Source organism: Sphaerodactylus townsendi, linkage group LG11, assembly GCF_021028975.2.
Source record: "Sphaerodactylus townsendi isolate TG3544 linkage group LG11, MPM_Stown_v2.3, whole genome shotgun sequence".
In the NCBI taxonomy this organism is placed as follows: Eukaryota; Metazoa; Chordata; class Lepidosauria; order Squamata; family Sphaerodactylidae; genus Sphaerodactylus; species Sphaerodactylus townsendi.
In genome coordinates this window covers 77760134-77774825 of record NC_059435.1, presented here as the reverse complement: position 1 = coordinate 77774825, position 14692 = coordinate 77760134, and the positions used below count along the sequence as shown (strand labels likewise).

The window sequence follows — 14692 nt, the reverse complement described above, 5'->3', positions numbered from 1 at the left end:
GCCCCTAAAAGGCTTTACTACGCAACAAAGCAAGGCTCCCAAGTTACCGTCGCTGAAAACGGAAGAGTCGGCACCATTCTGCAGAGGCGGCATCCCGATTTCCTCTCTTGGTGGAATACAAGCCCAGATGTGCGCTAGAGATGTTTCCGTGTGGAGCTTCTCAAGTGTGTCCCGCCTCTCCCAAGTGGGACAAAAAAGCAAACATCGGGGTGAGCCTTCTCAGGCAGCAGAGAGGAGCCAAAATTTGCCAGGTGGGCAGAACACCCTTCTCTTGGAAATGGAACTCCGTGGCTCACTGGAGAGGCCCGGCGGGAGGGAAGGGCACGGAAAAGTGAGCTTGAAGTTGGCTTTACAAAGATGAATTCTGGGGATCAAAACTAAACAAATAAGCTGCCTTCCGTTGTGCTGACGGATACTAGCTGGAAACATCTGGGCTGGGTGGGTTTCTTCTGATGCAGGTAGGTATAGCCTAGGTATGGCTGAGGGGGCACAAACCTCAAGGCTCTTAGCTTGCGGCCTTGGACAGGGGGACTTAGCTGGGGGACACCAACCCAGGAGGTCCAATCTACTTAGAGTGTGTTGTATGTTAATTTGTTTAAAAGTGTATGTTTAGTAAGCTGCTTTGGGGCTATCAGGAAGAAAAGCAGAATAATTTTAATTATTGCAATTTTAATTATTACAATTATTATTGTTTTAATTGTTTATTTAATTGAATGTTATATGGTACCTAGTAAGCCACTCTGAGCCCTTGTGGAGAGGGCGGCATGTAAATCAAATCAAATCAAATCAATAAATAAAAGTATTTGAAATGATTACAAGGAATTTTGGGAGACAGTGGCATCTGGGTGTTAGGTCTCAGATCCAGAAGAAGAAGGAGGAGGAGGAGGTTAACCTCCTACGCCACTGCTGCTCCAATAAGTGTATTCTTAAGCCAATAAATGTATTCTGAAGTACTGATCAGTCGTGTTTATTGAATAGGCATCAAAGCACCATTCTTGGCAAAGCCAGTTCTGACGAAGCCGGCATTCACAGTCCCCTTCATTCCCTGTAGAGAACCCTCCGTCCTGTTTTCCCAAGAGTTGATGAAAAATAGTCTTTGGAGGTAAGGCACCCCAAGGTTGGTGGCAGATAGTGTAACGAACTAGTAAAGTCTAGGCAAAAGTAACCGTTTTCAGTTCTTTATTGTACTGGCAGTCATAGTCGAATACAGACAATGCGAGTTCTGAGAGCCTCAAAACTTTGATAATAGTTTTAACACAGTAGCAAACCTCCTTCCCGCCAAATGAAATTCAACAGTGCATAGTTTCACACAGTCAAGCCGAAATAACATGAAAGCAAAACATCCCCAGTCCAGGCAGAGAGCCAGGGCTGACAGGCGGGAAAAATTCAAGGACAGAACACACATCAACATCATCCTGACAGATAGCAAGAGAAAGCCACCTGGTTTCCTGCCTCACGAGATGACAGATGTAACATAGTTCCATGGGACAGGAGTACCAGGGGGAGCCTAGTTGTCTACAAAGCGTGTGAAGCCATAAAGGAAAGACCAAAGAAAGAGCGTCCAGGTGGCAGTGGATACATACAGCAGGCTGGTTACATATCTCTTTATAGCAGCAGCAATTTGTTATTTGAAGCAGTTGCATGATTCCAGGAATGTATCTCAATCACCTAGATAGCACCCCCACATGAAGCCTGCTGGGTGACCTTGGGCCAGTCACAGTTCTCAGAACTCTCTCAGACCCACCTGCCTTGCAGGTGCCTGTTGTGCAGAGAGGAAGGGAAGGCGTTTGTTATGGTTAAGAAAAGTAGGGTATAAATACAAATTGCTATTCTTCCCGCTCCTCTTCTCATATACAATGATGGCGACAACTCTCCCGGGGGTCTCTCAGCCTCCCCTGCCTCACCAGGCGTCTGTTGCGGCGGGCAGGGGAAAGGAGCTCTGAGTCCCCTTAAAGGTACATGCATCCAAACTCCTCTTCTCCTCGCTTGGGAGCCGGAGACCGGCAGAGCAGCGAGGCGACAGACTGAGGGGCGGGACCCCACGCAGCCCCCTCCCACTCAGACCACCCCCAACTCCTCTTGGAGACCAGCCGTCCACGGGGCGGAGTTGCGCGTGCGCGTCCAAGACGGCACGGCGGCGGAGAACCAGGCCGGGGAACTGACGCAGGCGCAAAGGGCCCAGAGGTGCGGCGCATGCGTAGTACGTGGAGGAGCCGAGGGGGCGGTCCTGCCGGGGGACGGCCGGTGCCTAGTGCGCACGCGCGGCTCCGCCCTCCCCGCCTTCGAGCCCGCGAGTGGAGCCGGCGGGGCAGGCGGCGTGAGGCGAGCGCGTCTGGCTGCCTGCCGGAGGGGGGGAGAGCGGCTTCCCTGCGCGTGCGCGCGGAGATTGGCGGCGGTGTGGCAGCCGCCGCGGCGTCCGGCGGGCTCTGCGCATGCGCGGGGCCAGGAGAGTGGGTGGCGTAGGGCCCCGGCGGCGGTGGCGGAGGCGGCGCGGAAGGCCCGGCAGGACAATGGCGGCGGCGGCGGCGGCGGCGGCGGCGGCGGCATCGGCCGGAGCGGGCGGCGGGCCGGCCCCGGGGGGACCAGGAGTCGGCGGCTCAGGCCCCGGTCCAGGCCCCGCCGCCTCCGCCAGCCCCTTGTCGGTGTCGCGGCGCAAGGACGGAGGCCCCGCCGGCAAGTTCTGGGAGAGCCCCGAGACCGTCGCGCAGCTCGACGCCGCCCGCGCCTGGCTGGCCAAGCACTGCAAGAAGGTGAGGCGCCCCCTCCCCTCGCACCGGGAAGACCCCCCCTCAGGCAGCCCAGAATCCACACAGGACCCCCCCCCCGGACCCGCCTGCAGTCCGTTCATCCGGGCACCGGGAGCGACAGGAAGCCCTCAGCCAGGCCGGAGGGTCTCTCTGAGGGGGGGAGAGAAAGCACCCCCCCCCTCCCCGGGCCCTGGCTAGTGTGGCTGTGAATCAAAACATAAATAAGGAACTCCGTCCCACTAGCCGAGGCCCGGGGAGGGGGGGGGGCTGTCTCTTTGCACCCACCTCAGGGAGACTCCCCCGGCCCCCCCCCCCCTCCGACAGGCCCTGAATGGGAAGCGGGCGACGGCAGCACGGTTCCTAAATTGGGGAGAAGCCCTCTGCCCCCCTGCTTCTGGCCTGGAAGGAGGGAGTGTCAGATATTAATGCAGTGTTTGGAAGTGATGTGTGTATCTAAGTGAATGAGTGCACGACATTGACCGGGAAGAAGAATCAACAACAAGAACGATCAAATGAACCAAGTGTGGGCAGCAAAAAGTGAACAAAAATGAATGAATGAACAACAAGAACAAACAAATGAGCAACAAAAATGAACAGAGAAACAGCAAAAAATGGACAAGAAGAATGAACAAAGGAATCAAGCCGCATTCACTGTATACAAACAAAGCCACATTCAACAGTATCGACAACCCCATATAAATAGCACAAGCCCTTGTGTCTCCATGAGGCACCAGTTTCTTGAAGAAGGAGCTGAGTCCCAAATTGCTGTCACATAAGATCCCTTGAAGGGACACGTGCTGGAAATGTGGCTTCGGTCATTTCTGTTATTGTGCACTTAGATACGTTATTTTCAACGACGGTATTAAAATTTGGCGCTTTGCTGTTTAAAGCCTGGTTGTGCAGGCAGGCCAGAGCGCCCTGGCGGAGGGAACAGCTCGTGAAGCCTCAGGCCGCGCATTTCACATTGGAAGTAAAATTGAAATAAGAGTGGAGTGTGAAAAGACACCAATCTGTGTATATATTGAAAATGTTACTTGTTTGATTCAATTATTTTAAATGTTTTATTGTATGTATTGATTATGTTACAGATGTGTTTGGGGTATTATGACGTGCACTGTGTATTGAAGTAAAGGATCAGGAAACAGCTACGGAGAGAAACACATGTCACCATGACATGCCAGCCATGAATGTGGGCAAAACCTTAGGATCAAAAACCGTCAGACCACGGCCACATAGCCTAGAAATGCACGACAGCCAAACAGCTGATTATAAGCATAAAAACCATTCAAAGGGTTGCCCTTTCTTAATCAATAAGCAATGAGAGGCCCCTTCCGCACACGCAAAATAATGCGTTTTCAAACCACTTTCACAACTGTTTGCAAGTGGTTTTTGCCATTCCGCACAGCTTCAAAGAGCACTGAAAGCAGTTTGAAAGTGCATTATTCTGCATGTGCGGAATGAGCCAGAGATTCCAGCCTATAAAATCTTCTTGGCAGGCGGATGTGAGGCTTTGGGTGTTCCTGGTGGTGGTCCTGAAAGGAGGCCTTGTGCTTGGGAGATGGGGGCTGAAGCAGCTGAACAGTCGGTAGGCAGCGAGTGAGTCTTGCAATGCTGTGTGGAGCCGTGCTGGGAAAAGACAGGCATGCCAGATCCGGTGCAGCATTTCAGAACCACCCCACCACCTTAAGACCTACAAAGCGGCTTTGCAGTCTCTGGAATCCAAGTTAATACCAGATCATGTATAGAATTGCCCCAGTCTATCTTGGATCTTGTTGAAGAAAATGGCAAAGCAACACTTCAGTTTTAAAACAGCGCGGTATTTTTAAACAAAATTTCTTGTCATCGTTCCAAGTAGACCACAGATAACCAGCAAAGCTTTAAATCGTCACTTCATGCCGGGCATGGTGTGTAATCCTGGAACAAAAAAACAAAGAAAGAAACACGTTTGCCTCACACAGTGGAGGTCAAGACTGGGTGTTGTGTGGGGGTGGTTTTTTTTGCGGGGGAGGAGTTTTAGGGCTTGAAGTTTCAGGATTTGATTGAGCTTGTGGTTTTTAAATTTTTTCAGAAGGAGAACTGAGGAACAGGAATTCCTGCCTCTCTGGACTGAACCATAGATAATTTGAGAAGGAAAGTCAGTGGGACTTTGATCTAAGCACTGTAGATTGGGGTAACTGCCTTTAATTTGTTTGAAACAGGGTCCGTTTTTGAAATAAGCGGGCTGTACAACAAGTGTTCTTGTCAGATTGTGCATGAAGCTAATGAATCTTAATGAAGTTTTAGGGTCTCGGAAAATGTAAGGAAAGTAGTTGTAACCTGTACTATTGGGAAGCTGCTGTAGAGAAAGATTTGCATCCAGATAAATGAGCATGTTGTTATCTTTGACACACGATTCCAGTCAGTGTCCTGGCTGTGTATGTTCTTGAAGCTAAGCAGTTACTGTGCTTGAAAAGTGAGAGGTGCCTTTAACTTGTTTTTTGTAAACTCTCCAGCTTCCAATCTTCCAGCGCCATCAGCCTGTGTCCTCTGAGGCAGGTCATAATGAACTTCTCCCACTATTAAGCAAAAGACAGCTGGCAGGCCTCCCTCATTCAGGCAGGAGAGAGAATGGGGGAGAGGGAGTGGGGAGGACAAACTCCTTCTAATCATTAGAAGCTAATGGCTCCATGAAACTTTTGATCTTCAAGGAAAAGGGAGCCTCTGCTAAACCCAACAAGCTTCTCCCATCAGCCAAGAATTTGCGATTCTCTGGAAGGCAGGAAAGGAGGCCCACGTTCAGGCTGTGAGCATGAACAAGAATCAGAAGAGGGATCTGAGGAGGGTGGCAGTCTGTGCAATTGCTAGCATTTCCCACATTGACCACCCTGTGCCCTAAGAGGTGGGGGCAGTTTCTCAGGGGTGATCCAGTTTCCTGGCATGCCTCCTCCCTAAAGGAGCACTCGTGCTTTGGCCCTAGCTTGGCAGCATTGTGGCTGAAGCAGCTGGTAACAAAGAAGAAGTCAGTAGGTCGTTCTGATGACAAACGAATGATAAAGCAATACAATCCGACAATGCAGTTATTAAGTAATTTGCTGAAAGAAAGATTGACTTTTGATACCTGAGTGTTAATCTTTGCTATAGTTTTGTGAAGCCAGAGAAATAGAAGGCAGATGGCGTGAGGTCGGAGCAGGAATTTCTGACTGTTTTCCCTTCTCAAGTGGAGGGAAGGAGTGGGAAAGGGTTGGTTCAGGCAGAGAGGAGGTGGTATCACGTAGGAGAGAGAATCTTCCCCCCCTCAAAATATTGCCATCCTTACAAGTCTCCGTATAGAATTTCATGGGCCAATACACCTAGCTATATTTGCTTATGTATTGTCGAAGGCTTTCACGGCCGGAACCATTAGAGCAGTGGGGGCGAACCTATGGCATTCCAGATGTTCATGGACTACAATTCCCATCAGCCCCTGCCAGCATGGCCAATTGGCCATGCTGGCAGGAGCTGATGGGAATTGTAGTCCATGAACATCTGGAGTGCCATAGGTTTGCCACCACGGCACTAGAGTGTTGTGGTTTTTCCTGGTTGTATGGCCATGTTCCAATAGCATTTTCTCCTGACATTTTGCCTGCATCTCCTGGAACATGGCCATACAACCCGGAAAACCCACAACACACTATATTTACTTTGGCTAAGCCACATTGTGGAAAAAAAACATTTCTTCTGCTTTTAGACATTTTGTCTTTTTAGTGAATTTTGAAATTAACAACTTGTCTGCTACTTTTTAATTGTCTTGAAGATCAGATTCATTGCTTCAGGAGTGGGCAGACAGCCCTGCATTTCCAGTGACGCTGGGGTGCTGGTCTTCTGGCTCCTTTGCTGGTTTTGTTTTCTCATTATTTGGTTTCTAACGGCAGAACCCGTTGCATTTTGCAAACCAGCTGTAGGAGTTTTGTGGGAGGAGGCATCAAGCTGGGAGAAATGATTATTGCATAAGATCCTCGGGAGGTTTCTTTTCTGGATCAGTGTTTGAACTGGCAGGTGAGCCTCGAACAAAGGAAGGGGAGAGGAGGAGAACCTGCCTGGCAGGTCTCTTTCAGAAGGGATCTGATTGTGCGCGGTTGAAAAGCTCCTCAGTTTGTGCTTCAAGAGAGCTATACTTGGGGTGGAGAGGTGCCTGTTAATTAGCATGGTTTGCTTCATGTGCTACTTTAGGGCCAGAAACAGCGATTACCGTATTCCCAGTTGAAGAGTTGAATATCAGGCGTCCAAATGCAGTCGCCCCGGTAACCGCCCCTTTGGAGATTGCCTGCCCCAGCCCATAGTGAGAGACAGCTGGGGATTCATCTCAGACCTCACCCTGGGCTTTAGTGGCACATGCAAGCATGAAACGGGGGGGGGGGGGGGCTGGGGGGATTGTCAACCAATGCAGTGACATGTGCTTAGCTAAAGCACTGGGGAGAGTGGGAGGGGAAAGCAAAGGGTGGGTCTGAAGAGTGAGCTACCTTGGAATACTCTCAGGGTGGACGTCCATCCTGTATTTGACTCAATGGGTCAAGAGCATGGTGTTGATTCTTAGGGAAGGAAGTACAGTGTTTACATCATTACAAAATATAGTCCTGTGGTGGCGAACCTTTGGCACTCCAGATGTTATGGACTACAATTCCCACCTGGCCAATTGGCCATGCTGGCAGGGGCTGATGGGAATTGTAGTCCATAACAAAGGTTTGCCACCATTGAATAGTCCATGGTCCGGTGTGTTAGATAGAAATTTTTTTTACGGTCAATGACCAATATAAAAACCCATCTTGCACACAATTCGATTCATCAACATCGATACAGTATATACATTAATTAGTGCATAAATTAAAAGTTAGTCACCATTGTAAGAGGTACTTGTAAAACTCTACTTACAACTCTAACTTTCAACAGGTTAAACTGGACATTACAACTATAATAATTGAAAGGCTGGTTCGGTGTGTTTGTTCAAACTCCTGTGCGGTTCAAATGAAAATCCACTTCTCAAAACATTTGTTGTGTTCCTGGACTGCGTGAACTTGGTTAACAGTCCAGTTCAGATGAGTTTATTCATGTCTGTTATAGAGGGTGCCGTTGAAGGTCTGCTGAAGCTCAGTCCGGATTAGACTGAGCTGCTCTAAATCGGTGGTGTTGCCACTCAGGGTGGAGGAGCCGACCTGTCCTGGCAGGAGTGCCCTCTCCCTGAGTGAGTAGTTGGAGAGACGACTTTATCTCTTGACATGCAGCATCTTTTATTGTCTTTGCTTGGCTTGCCAGCTTGCTGGTTATCCTTGCTCTGATCCAGTCTACAGAAGGTGACCAGAACATACGCTACGTGAGACTGCCTATAAAAATTCTCTAGAAGCTACAGTTAGTACAAAAGGCAGCAACCGGTTGGCTGACTAGTTCTAACGGTAGTGGTTGTGTCAGGTCTATCTGACAGCAACTGATAAGAACATAAGAACTAGCCTGCTGGATCAGACCAGAGTCCATCTAGTCCAGCTCTCTGCTACTCGCAGTGGCCCACCAGGTGCCATTGGGAGCTCACATGCAGGAGGTGAAAGCAATGGCCTTCTGCGGCTGTTGTTCCCGATCACCTGGTCTGTTAAGGCATTTGCAATCTCAGATCAAAGAGGATCAAGATTGGTAGCCCTAAATCGACTTCTCCTCCATAAATCTGTCCAAGCCCCCTTTAAAGCTATCCAGGTTAGAAGTTGATCAGACTGCCTTTTTGTTCCAAAAACAGTTCAAGGCCTTAGTCATATCCTCTCGGTCATAAGTGAGATCACAGTAACTGTATGTCAGACCCCGGGTCCGAAAATAATAGAAACTGTAGATTTGCTCTGAAGTCTTTATTTTGAAGAGGAAGGTAAACATCAGCAAAGACGATTCTGAAGATCCCGCACAAAACACTTGCCTATATCCCCCAAGGCTCCCTGCCCCCCTGGAACCAAACAGTCCCTTCTATCCCAAGAACAAAGCATAAAAGAGCTGGGAACATTCACACTTGATAAGGGGTTGCTGTTTCTGGCTCCGAGGCTGCACGCAGGGGGAGCGCGATAGCCGGATACCTGCAGAAAGCCGTACAGTTCCCTTGCAAATGCCTGTCACTCCCCAACCGTCAGGTTTCGGCCTGACACGGTAGAACGGGACTACTTCCATGCCAGCCGTCTCTCAGTGTTGATTTGCTGAGGAGTGCGGGATGCATGCTTTTGAAAAGGAACTTTTTCAGACACAGTGATATTCTAGGGCACAGGTGTCAAACTCATGGCCCTCCAGATGTTCATGAACTACAGTTCCCATCAGTCCTTGCCAGTATAGCCAATGATCATGTTGGGAAGGACTTATGGGAATTGTAGTTCATGAACATCTGGAGGGCCTTGAGTTTGACACCCCTGTTCTAGGGAATGCCCAAATGGCTTCTTTATGGTGCTAGAAGAAGTCTGGACCGGTCCTTGCAAACAGTTATCAGCTGTGCCCACTGTGAGTTCCTCCTTACAATCTTGTGTGCTATAAATGGGGTTGCCATAGTACTTAATAGTAGGTCCACCAGTGTGTTCTTTGCTTTTTTAAAAATGAAGCACGGAGTTAACGCTGTCGTTGGCTATAGCTCTTCATGTGCTGAGCGAGAGTGAACACTGAATCAGGGGCAGCATCTTTAAGTGGACCTGGTAAACTCAGGGCCAGTGAGAGCAGAGCTGCCATTTGGATTCCTGCGCGTCGCTGCATAACAGCTGTGAGGGCAAGAGAGGGACGAGAGGGAAGCCTCGTGCCTGCAAAGCCTTCCTTAGTAGTGCTGAAGTTGCTTGAGGTCTTGCCAAATCAGCGTGATTGATTGGACATCAGCTCTGTTTGTTTTCCAGTCAGTTCAAGCAGATGCTCCTACCAATAAAACACTGGCTGGGCTCGTGATGCAGCTGCTGCAGTTCCAGGAAGATGCCTTTGGAAAACATGTCGCCAATCCTGCCTTCACCAAATTCCCTGTGAGTATTGATGTTTCTTCCGCCAGTGTGTGTGTGGGAGAGAGAGTGAGTGAGTGAGTGCTGCAGATGCAGTCAGAGGCAAATCGGGAAGAATTTGGCTCTCAATTTAGGCAGAGATCCTCTTATACGAGGACTCTTCACAGGATAGATCAGGAAGATGCTGCTCGGAGCAGGGGGAGGAGGGGGCTCAGGGTGCCACAGTGGCCGGTCCATGAGGTGTCTTGCTGCCATGGTGCTCATCCAAGCCACCCCTGCCCCCAAGGGCCTGGGGAGGGAAGGAGGGGGCTCGGACAGGTGCAACGGCTGTCTTTAGGGGCCTCTCCTAGGGTCGGGGCGGGGGAGGAAGGGGGTGGGCGCAATTTTGTCATTTGATGACACACACACCCGGTCCCCATGGGTGGTATGCCCCTGACTGCATGACCAAAGATCATGCCCATTAAGGTCTGCTCTCAGCTGTTGCCAACCTGATAAGCTGCCCAGTGCTCAGGGCAGTGGGTCATGCCGGCAGTATCCGGTGTAATAGCTGGCTAAGAACTTTCCTCTTCAGTTGTTGCTCTGGGAACCCCAAGTGGGGTCCTCGTGTGGGCAGAAGACCCCGGGCTCAAGTGTCACTTGAATATTCTTGCCCTGGGCAGCCAGCGTGGTGTCACGATTAGAGTTTCAGACTCGGACCTGGAAGGCTTAGGTTCGAGTCTTCACCCTGCTGTTAAAGCTTGCTGGGTGACCTTGGCCAGTTGCAGCTCTCAGCCTTTGAGGACGAGCTGGAGGATGGAAGAATGACGTACATTGCCTTGTGGGCGTGGGGTACAGAAGTCATGCTTTGCGGATTAAGAAAAGAGGGAGATGTGTGGATTGCTGAGCTGAGCCAAAGTGTGTCTGGGGACCTCGCCCCCGGACTCCTGCCCCAACTGGGAATGGACCCAGAAGAGACCCAGGAGGAAGTTTTAGCCAGGCCTTGGGGGGGCCCCAGGGCAGATAGCGGCAGACAGACCCTGCAGGGCCAATCAGCTCGCAGGGAGGAGCCTTGCCCTGGGTGTGAGGCTGCTTGGGCTCCAAAGGCTGCACAGCGGCTGGAGAGGGCCGGGAGGGCAGGCTGAAATGCACCCAGGCACGGCCCAACATCATGCCAGAAGCCCAGGCCAGGAGCAGGTCCAGAGGCCCCTGCCTTCTGGGAACAGGGGCAGAGAGGAAGCAGGGCCCAGCCTCGCTAGGAAGGAAGGCGAGGAGCAGGGGGGCTGGATGAGGCCCTTCAGGGCTCTGAGGGAAGAACTGGGGTGGGGAATAAAAAGGGCAAGGGAAGGATGCTCCCAGGTAGCCACGGTCCGACTCAGGACCTGTGAGTTTTGGGGAAGGACCCCTGAAGCACAGCTGGACCCAGACTGAGGCTGGAGGAAGGGCTCCTCAGACCCCGGGGAGGGGCACCCTCGGGGGTGCTGGGGCTCAGGGGCTCCACACAGTTGCTGCTTGGGCGACCTGCCCCCTCGGATGGGCTGGTGCTTTGGTGCTTCCTTCTGATGTGGGCAAGTGTGTGTCACAGCGGGGCTTTTTTCTCTCCTAGGCAAAGTGCTTCATGGATTTCAAAGCTGGAGGAACTCTGTGTCACATTCTCGGTGCTGCGTATAAGTATAAAAACGAGCAAGGATGGTGAGCTTTTTTTACCTTTTTGTAGAATTATCTCCTCCTGCTTAAGAGGCTTTCATCTGACTTGAGCTGGAATTTGTTTTATTAATTTAATTTATACCCCACTCTTTCCCGACCAAGTTGGGCTCAGGGTGGCTTCCAACAGTTGTAAATTATAATATAGATATATGACATAAGTTAAAAACTCACAGTTTAAAGCTATAAATATAAAGTTTATCATTCTGTGTGCTTGCCCAGGTTTGTATACGGTCTGGCAGTGTTATGCTGAGATTTCATTGGCTTGTCTTGATTCAGGATAATCTGTTCAGAGTGCTTCTGGTGTGACCCAACAGTTTTCTATCTTTCCCTACCCCTGGCCAACCTGGTTATTAGAGTATAGATACAGATGTCTTCATTAGACACTGGAATTACCACCATCTGAGGTAAATTGTTGGCTGTTCCAAGTGTTATTTTTTTTATTCTTTCCTTCTCAGGCGAAGATTTGACTTACAGAATCCTTCCCGCATGGATCGAAATGTAGAAATGTTTATGAACATTGAAAAAACACTAGTGCAGGCAAGTATTCTCCAAGTGCCAGTCTGTGTAGCTTTGGAACGTTTGCCCTCTGCATGAAAACACTTTCTAGCTTTAAGGCTTGTTCTGGTTTTGAGCATTGTGGCCGTTGTAGATGTTTCTGAGAACATCTGTAGAACTTTGTATGCGTTTGTAACCTGCCGACTCCAAGTTTATATGGTTTCTTTCTGATTTTCCCCTTCCAGAATAACTGTCTGAGCAGACCAATCATCTACCTCGTTCCAGATATCGAATTGAAGCTGGCCAATAAACTAAAAGACATTGTCAAACGACACCAGGTAAAAGGCTGGAGGTGTTCAGTTATGCATTTCTCATGTACAGCCTACCAAGAGCTGGTCTTTCTGGGGAAAGGGGGAACCTGGGGCTCAGGATTTCTAAAAACTGGTAATGTTGGAAGGGGGAGAACTTGGCCTTTGGAAAACCTTTAGAGAGCCAGAGATTTTGTTAGATTTGCTGTGCGCCACAGGCCAGAGGCTTCAGCCACTGTCTTTGCTTATCGGGCTTACATAAGCACCTGTTGCTTCCGCTCGTTGTCCTCACCAGCGTGCCCGTCTCCCTCTAAGAAGGCTGTGGGAGAAAGAAAACGGTTAGTTAGGAGGAGCCGTGGCAGCATGGAAGAGGAACCACTGAAGGCAGCTGGTCTAAGTCACTCCAGGGCTTGTGGAGCTGAGCTGCTTCTGTGCCAGGTGGACAAATATATAGAGCCCCCACCTCCAAAACAGAGAGTAACTTTTGGGCATTACAATTACTGGAAAAGACAAAAATCCCATGGAAAATTGAGGGTAGAGGAAGGAAAAGAAGATCTTTAAAAGGGGCTTGGACAGATTTATGGAGGAGAAGTCGATTTATGGCTACCAATCTTGATCCTCTTTGATCTGAGATTGCAAATGCCTTAACAGTCCAGGTGCTCGGGAGCAACAGCCGCAGAAGGCCATTGCTTTCACATCCTGCATGTGAGCTCCCAATGACACCTGGTGGGCCACTGCGAATAGCAGAGAGCTGGACTAGATGGACTCTGGTCTGATCCAGCTGGCTTGTTCTTAGGTTCTTAAGATCCAACACGAGGTAGACAGACTGTATAAAGCTAGAGGTGGCCAACCTATGGCACTCCAGATGTTCATGGACTACAATTCCCATCAGCCCCACAGTGAAATGTACAGATGGGAATATGAATCCATGAACATCTGGAGATACTCGATTAACCACCAATTAAGGAAGCCATGGTCTTCAAGTGGCAAGCCCTGAGCAAGGCTGTGAATGACGGACCTTTTGGAGGTCATGGACTCATGAGGGCCGCCTTTCAGTTGTAAGTAGCTTGGTGGCACTTCATGCACAACGTGGTTGCTGGGGATTTCTGGCCTGCCGCTGTTTTAACTGTGGTGAACTCTTTACTAAATCCCGCGTAGAAAAGATTGTGGCGTGTGGTGCTCATCTTGGAAAGAGCTAATCTTTATGTCGCTCGAGCTTCCACTTAGGGGCAATTGCAAGATACGCAGCAGGGCTTAAAGGAAGGACCGGGTGCACTTTTGGTTTGGTCTGAAATTACAAAATGGGCGGAAAAGTATCCAAAAATGCTCCAAAGTGGTGTGAAAAACGGATTCCTGGGAAGTGTGCTGGGCTGGATCCTGTCAGTTGATTCTGGGATTCTTCCTTTCCATAGGACAGTGGTGGTGAACCTTTGGCACTCCAGATGTTATGGACTACAATTCCCATCAGCCCCTGCCAGCATGGCCAATTGGCTATGTTGGCAGGGGCTGATGGGAATTGTAGTCCTTAACATCTGGAGTGCCAAAGGTTCGCCACCACGGCCATAGGAAGAAGTGCTGCCCTCAGCAGGGCGGTTCCGCAGAGCCCAGCCTTTCCCCTTGGCCACTGCCTACCCAGCGGGGTTGTATCCGATGTTTATATCTGGGATAGGAAAGAGATACGTTTGCGGAAATGAAAGGGGTTCCTGTGCATCTCGCTGAAGCGGCCTCTGCCTTTTTCTTTCCCCCCAGGGCACACTCACGGATGACAAGTCAAAAGCCACCCACCACGTTTATCCCATTCCTACCTCACTGGATGAAGGTAAAACAGACGTTGCCTCAATCCTTTCATCAGCCATGTGCTATGAATTGTGGAGTGTTTGGAGATGTGTTGGTTGTTCATGCTGCTGGAAAAGCAGAAGACGGGTGGATTTAAATTTTGTGACCGTTCCAGTCAATGCAGCCTTTTCATTCACCTCTAGATGCAGAAAATGTTGTAACCATTTGAGCTGCTGTTGTGAGAGGAACCCTAAAGATAGAGGGCAAAATATATTAATCTCTTGGATAGTCCGATTCACACACAGCTAAATTGACTGTGCTTTCATGGCATGCAGCAGTTTGTAGAGCGCCCGGGTGGTTCCCTGGGTGAACCTGAGGCAGTCATTCTCCCTCCGCCTAACAGAGTTTCTGTGCTGAACTCCTTGGAGGATGGATTGTTTACCAGATAGGACAGCATGAGCAAAGGGCTGCTTGGAGTTCCCTCCCCACCGCTGCACCCTCCTTTGCACACCTGAGAGCTTTCCCACCGCTTGTGTTTGCGGTCATCTACCCTACCCACACACCGGTTCTTTGGCAACACTGGGCACAGGGTGGATTGGATTTAAATCACTAGTCAGTAAGACTTGATTTAGATCATGGTTTTTACATAAAGACTCATTCTTTCTATTATAACAGCTAGCCTGTGATATACGCATCGTTAGGGCAACCGTGTGCCTGTAGGGGAGTTCTGTTG

General features: G+C 49.9%; 1 protein-coding gene across 1 annotated transcript in view; it reads left to right on the top strand.

Moving 5' to 3' along the window:
* The first annotated feature begins 2259 nt into the window (after window positions 1-2259).
* Window positions 2260-14692, top strand: part of LOC125440668 (SWI/SNF complex subunit SMARCC1-like) — a 92660-nt gene continuing 80227 nt past the window's right edge. Inside the window, exons 1-6 of the mRNA XM_048510527.1 lie at window positions 2260-2750; window positions 9602-9721; window positions 11280-11365; window positions 11836-11917; window positions 12121-12213; window positions 13933-14002. Of these exons, the coding sequence (XP_048366484.1) occupies window positions 2433-2750; window positions 9602-9721; window positions 11280-11365; window positions 11836-11917; window positions 12121-12213; window positions 13933-14002 (769 nt within the window). The 5' untranslated portion in view covers window positions 2260-2432. The remainder of the gene's footprint in view (window positions 2751-9601; window positions 9722-11279; window positions 11366-11835; window positions 11918-12120; window positions 12214-13932; window positions 14003-14692) is intronic.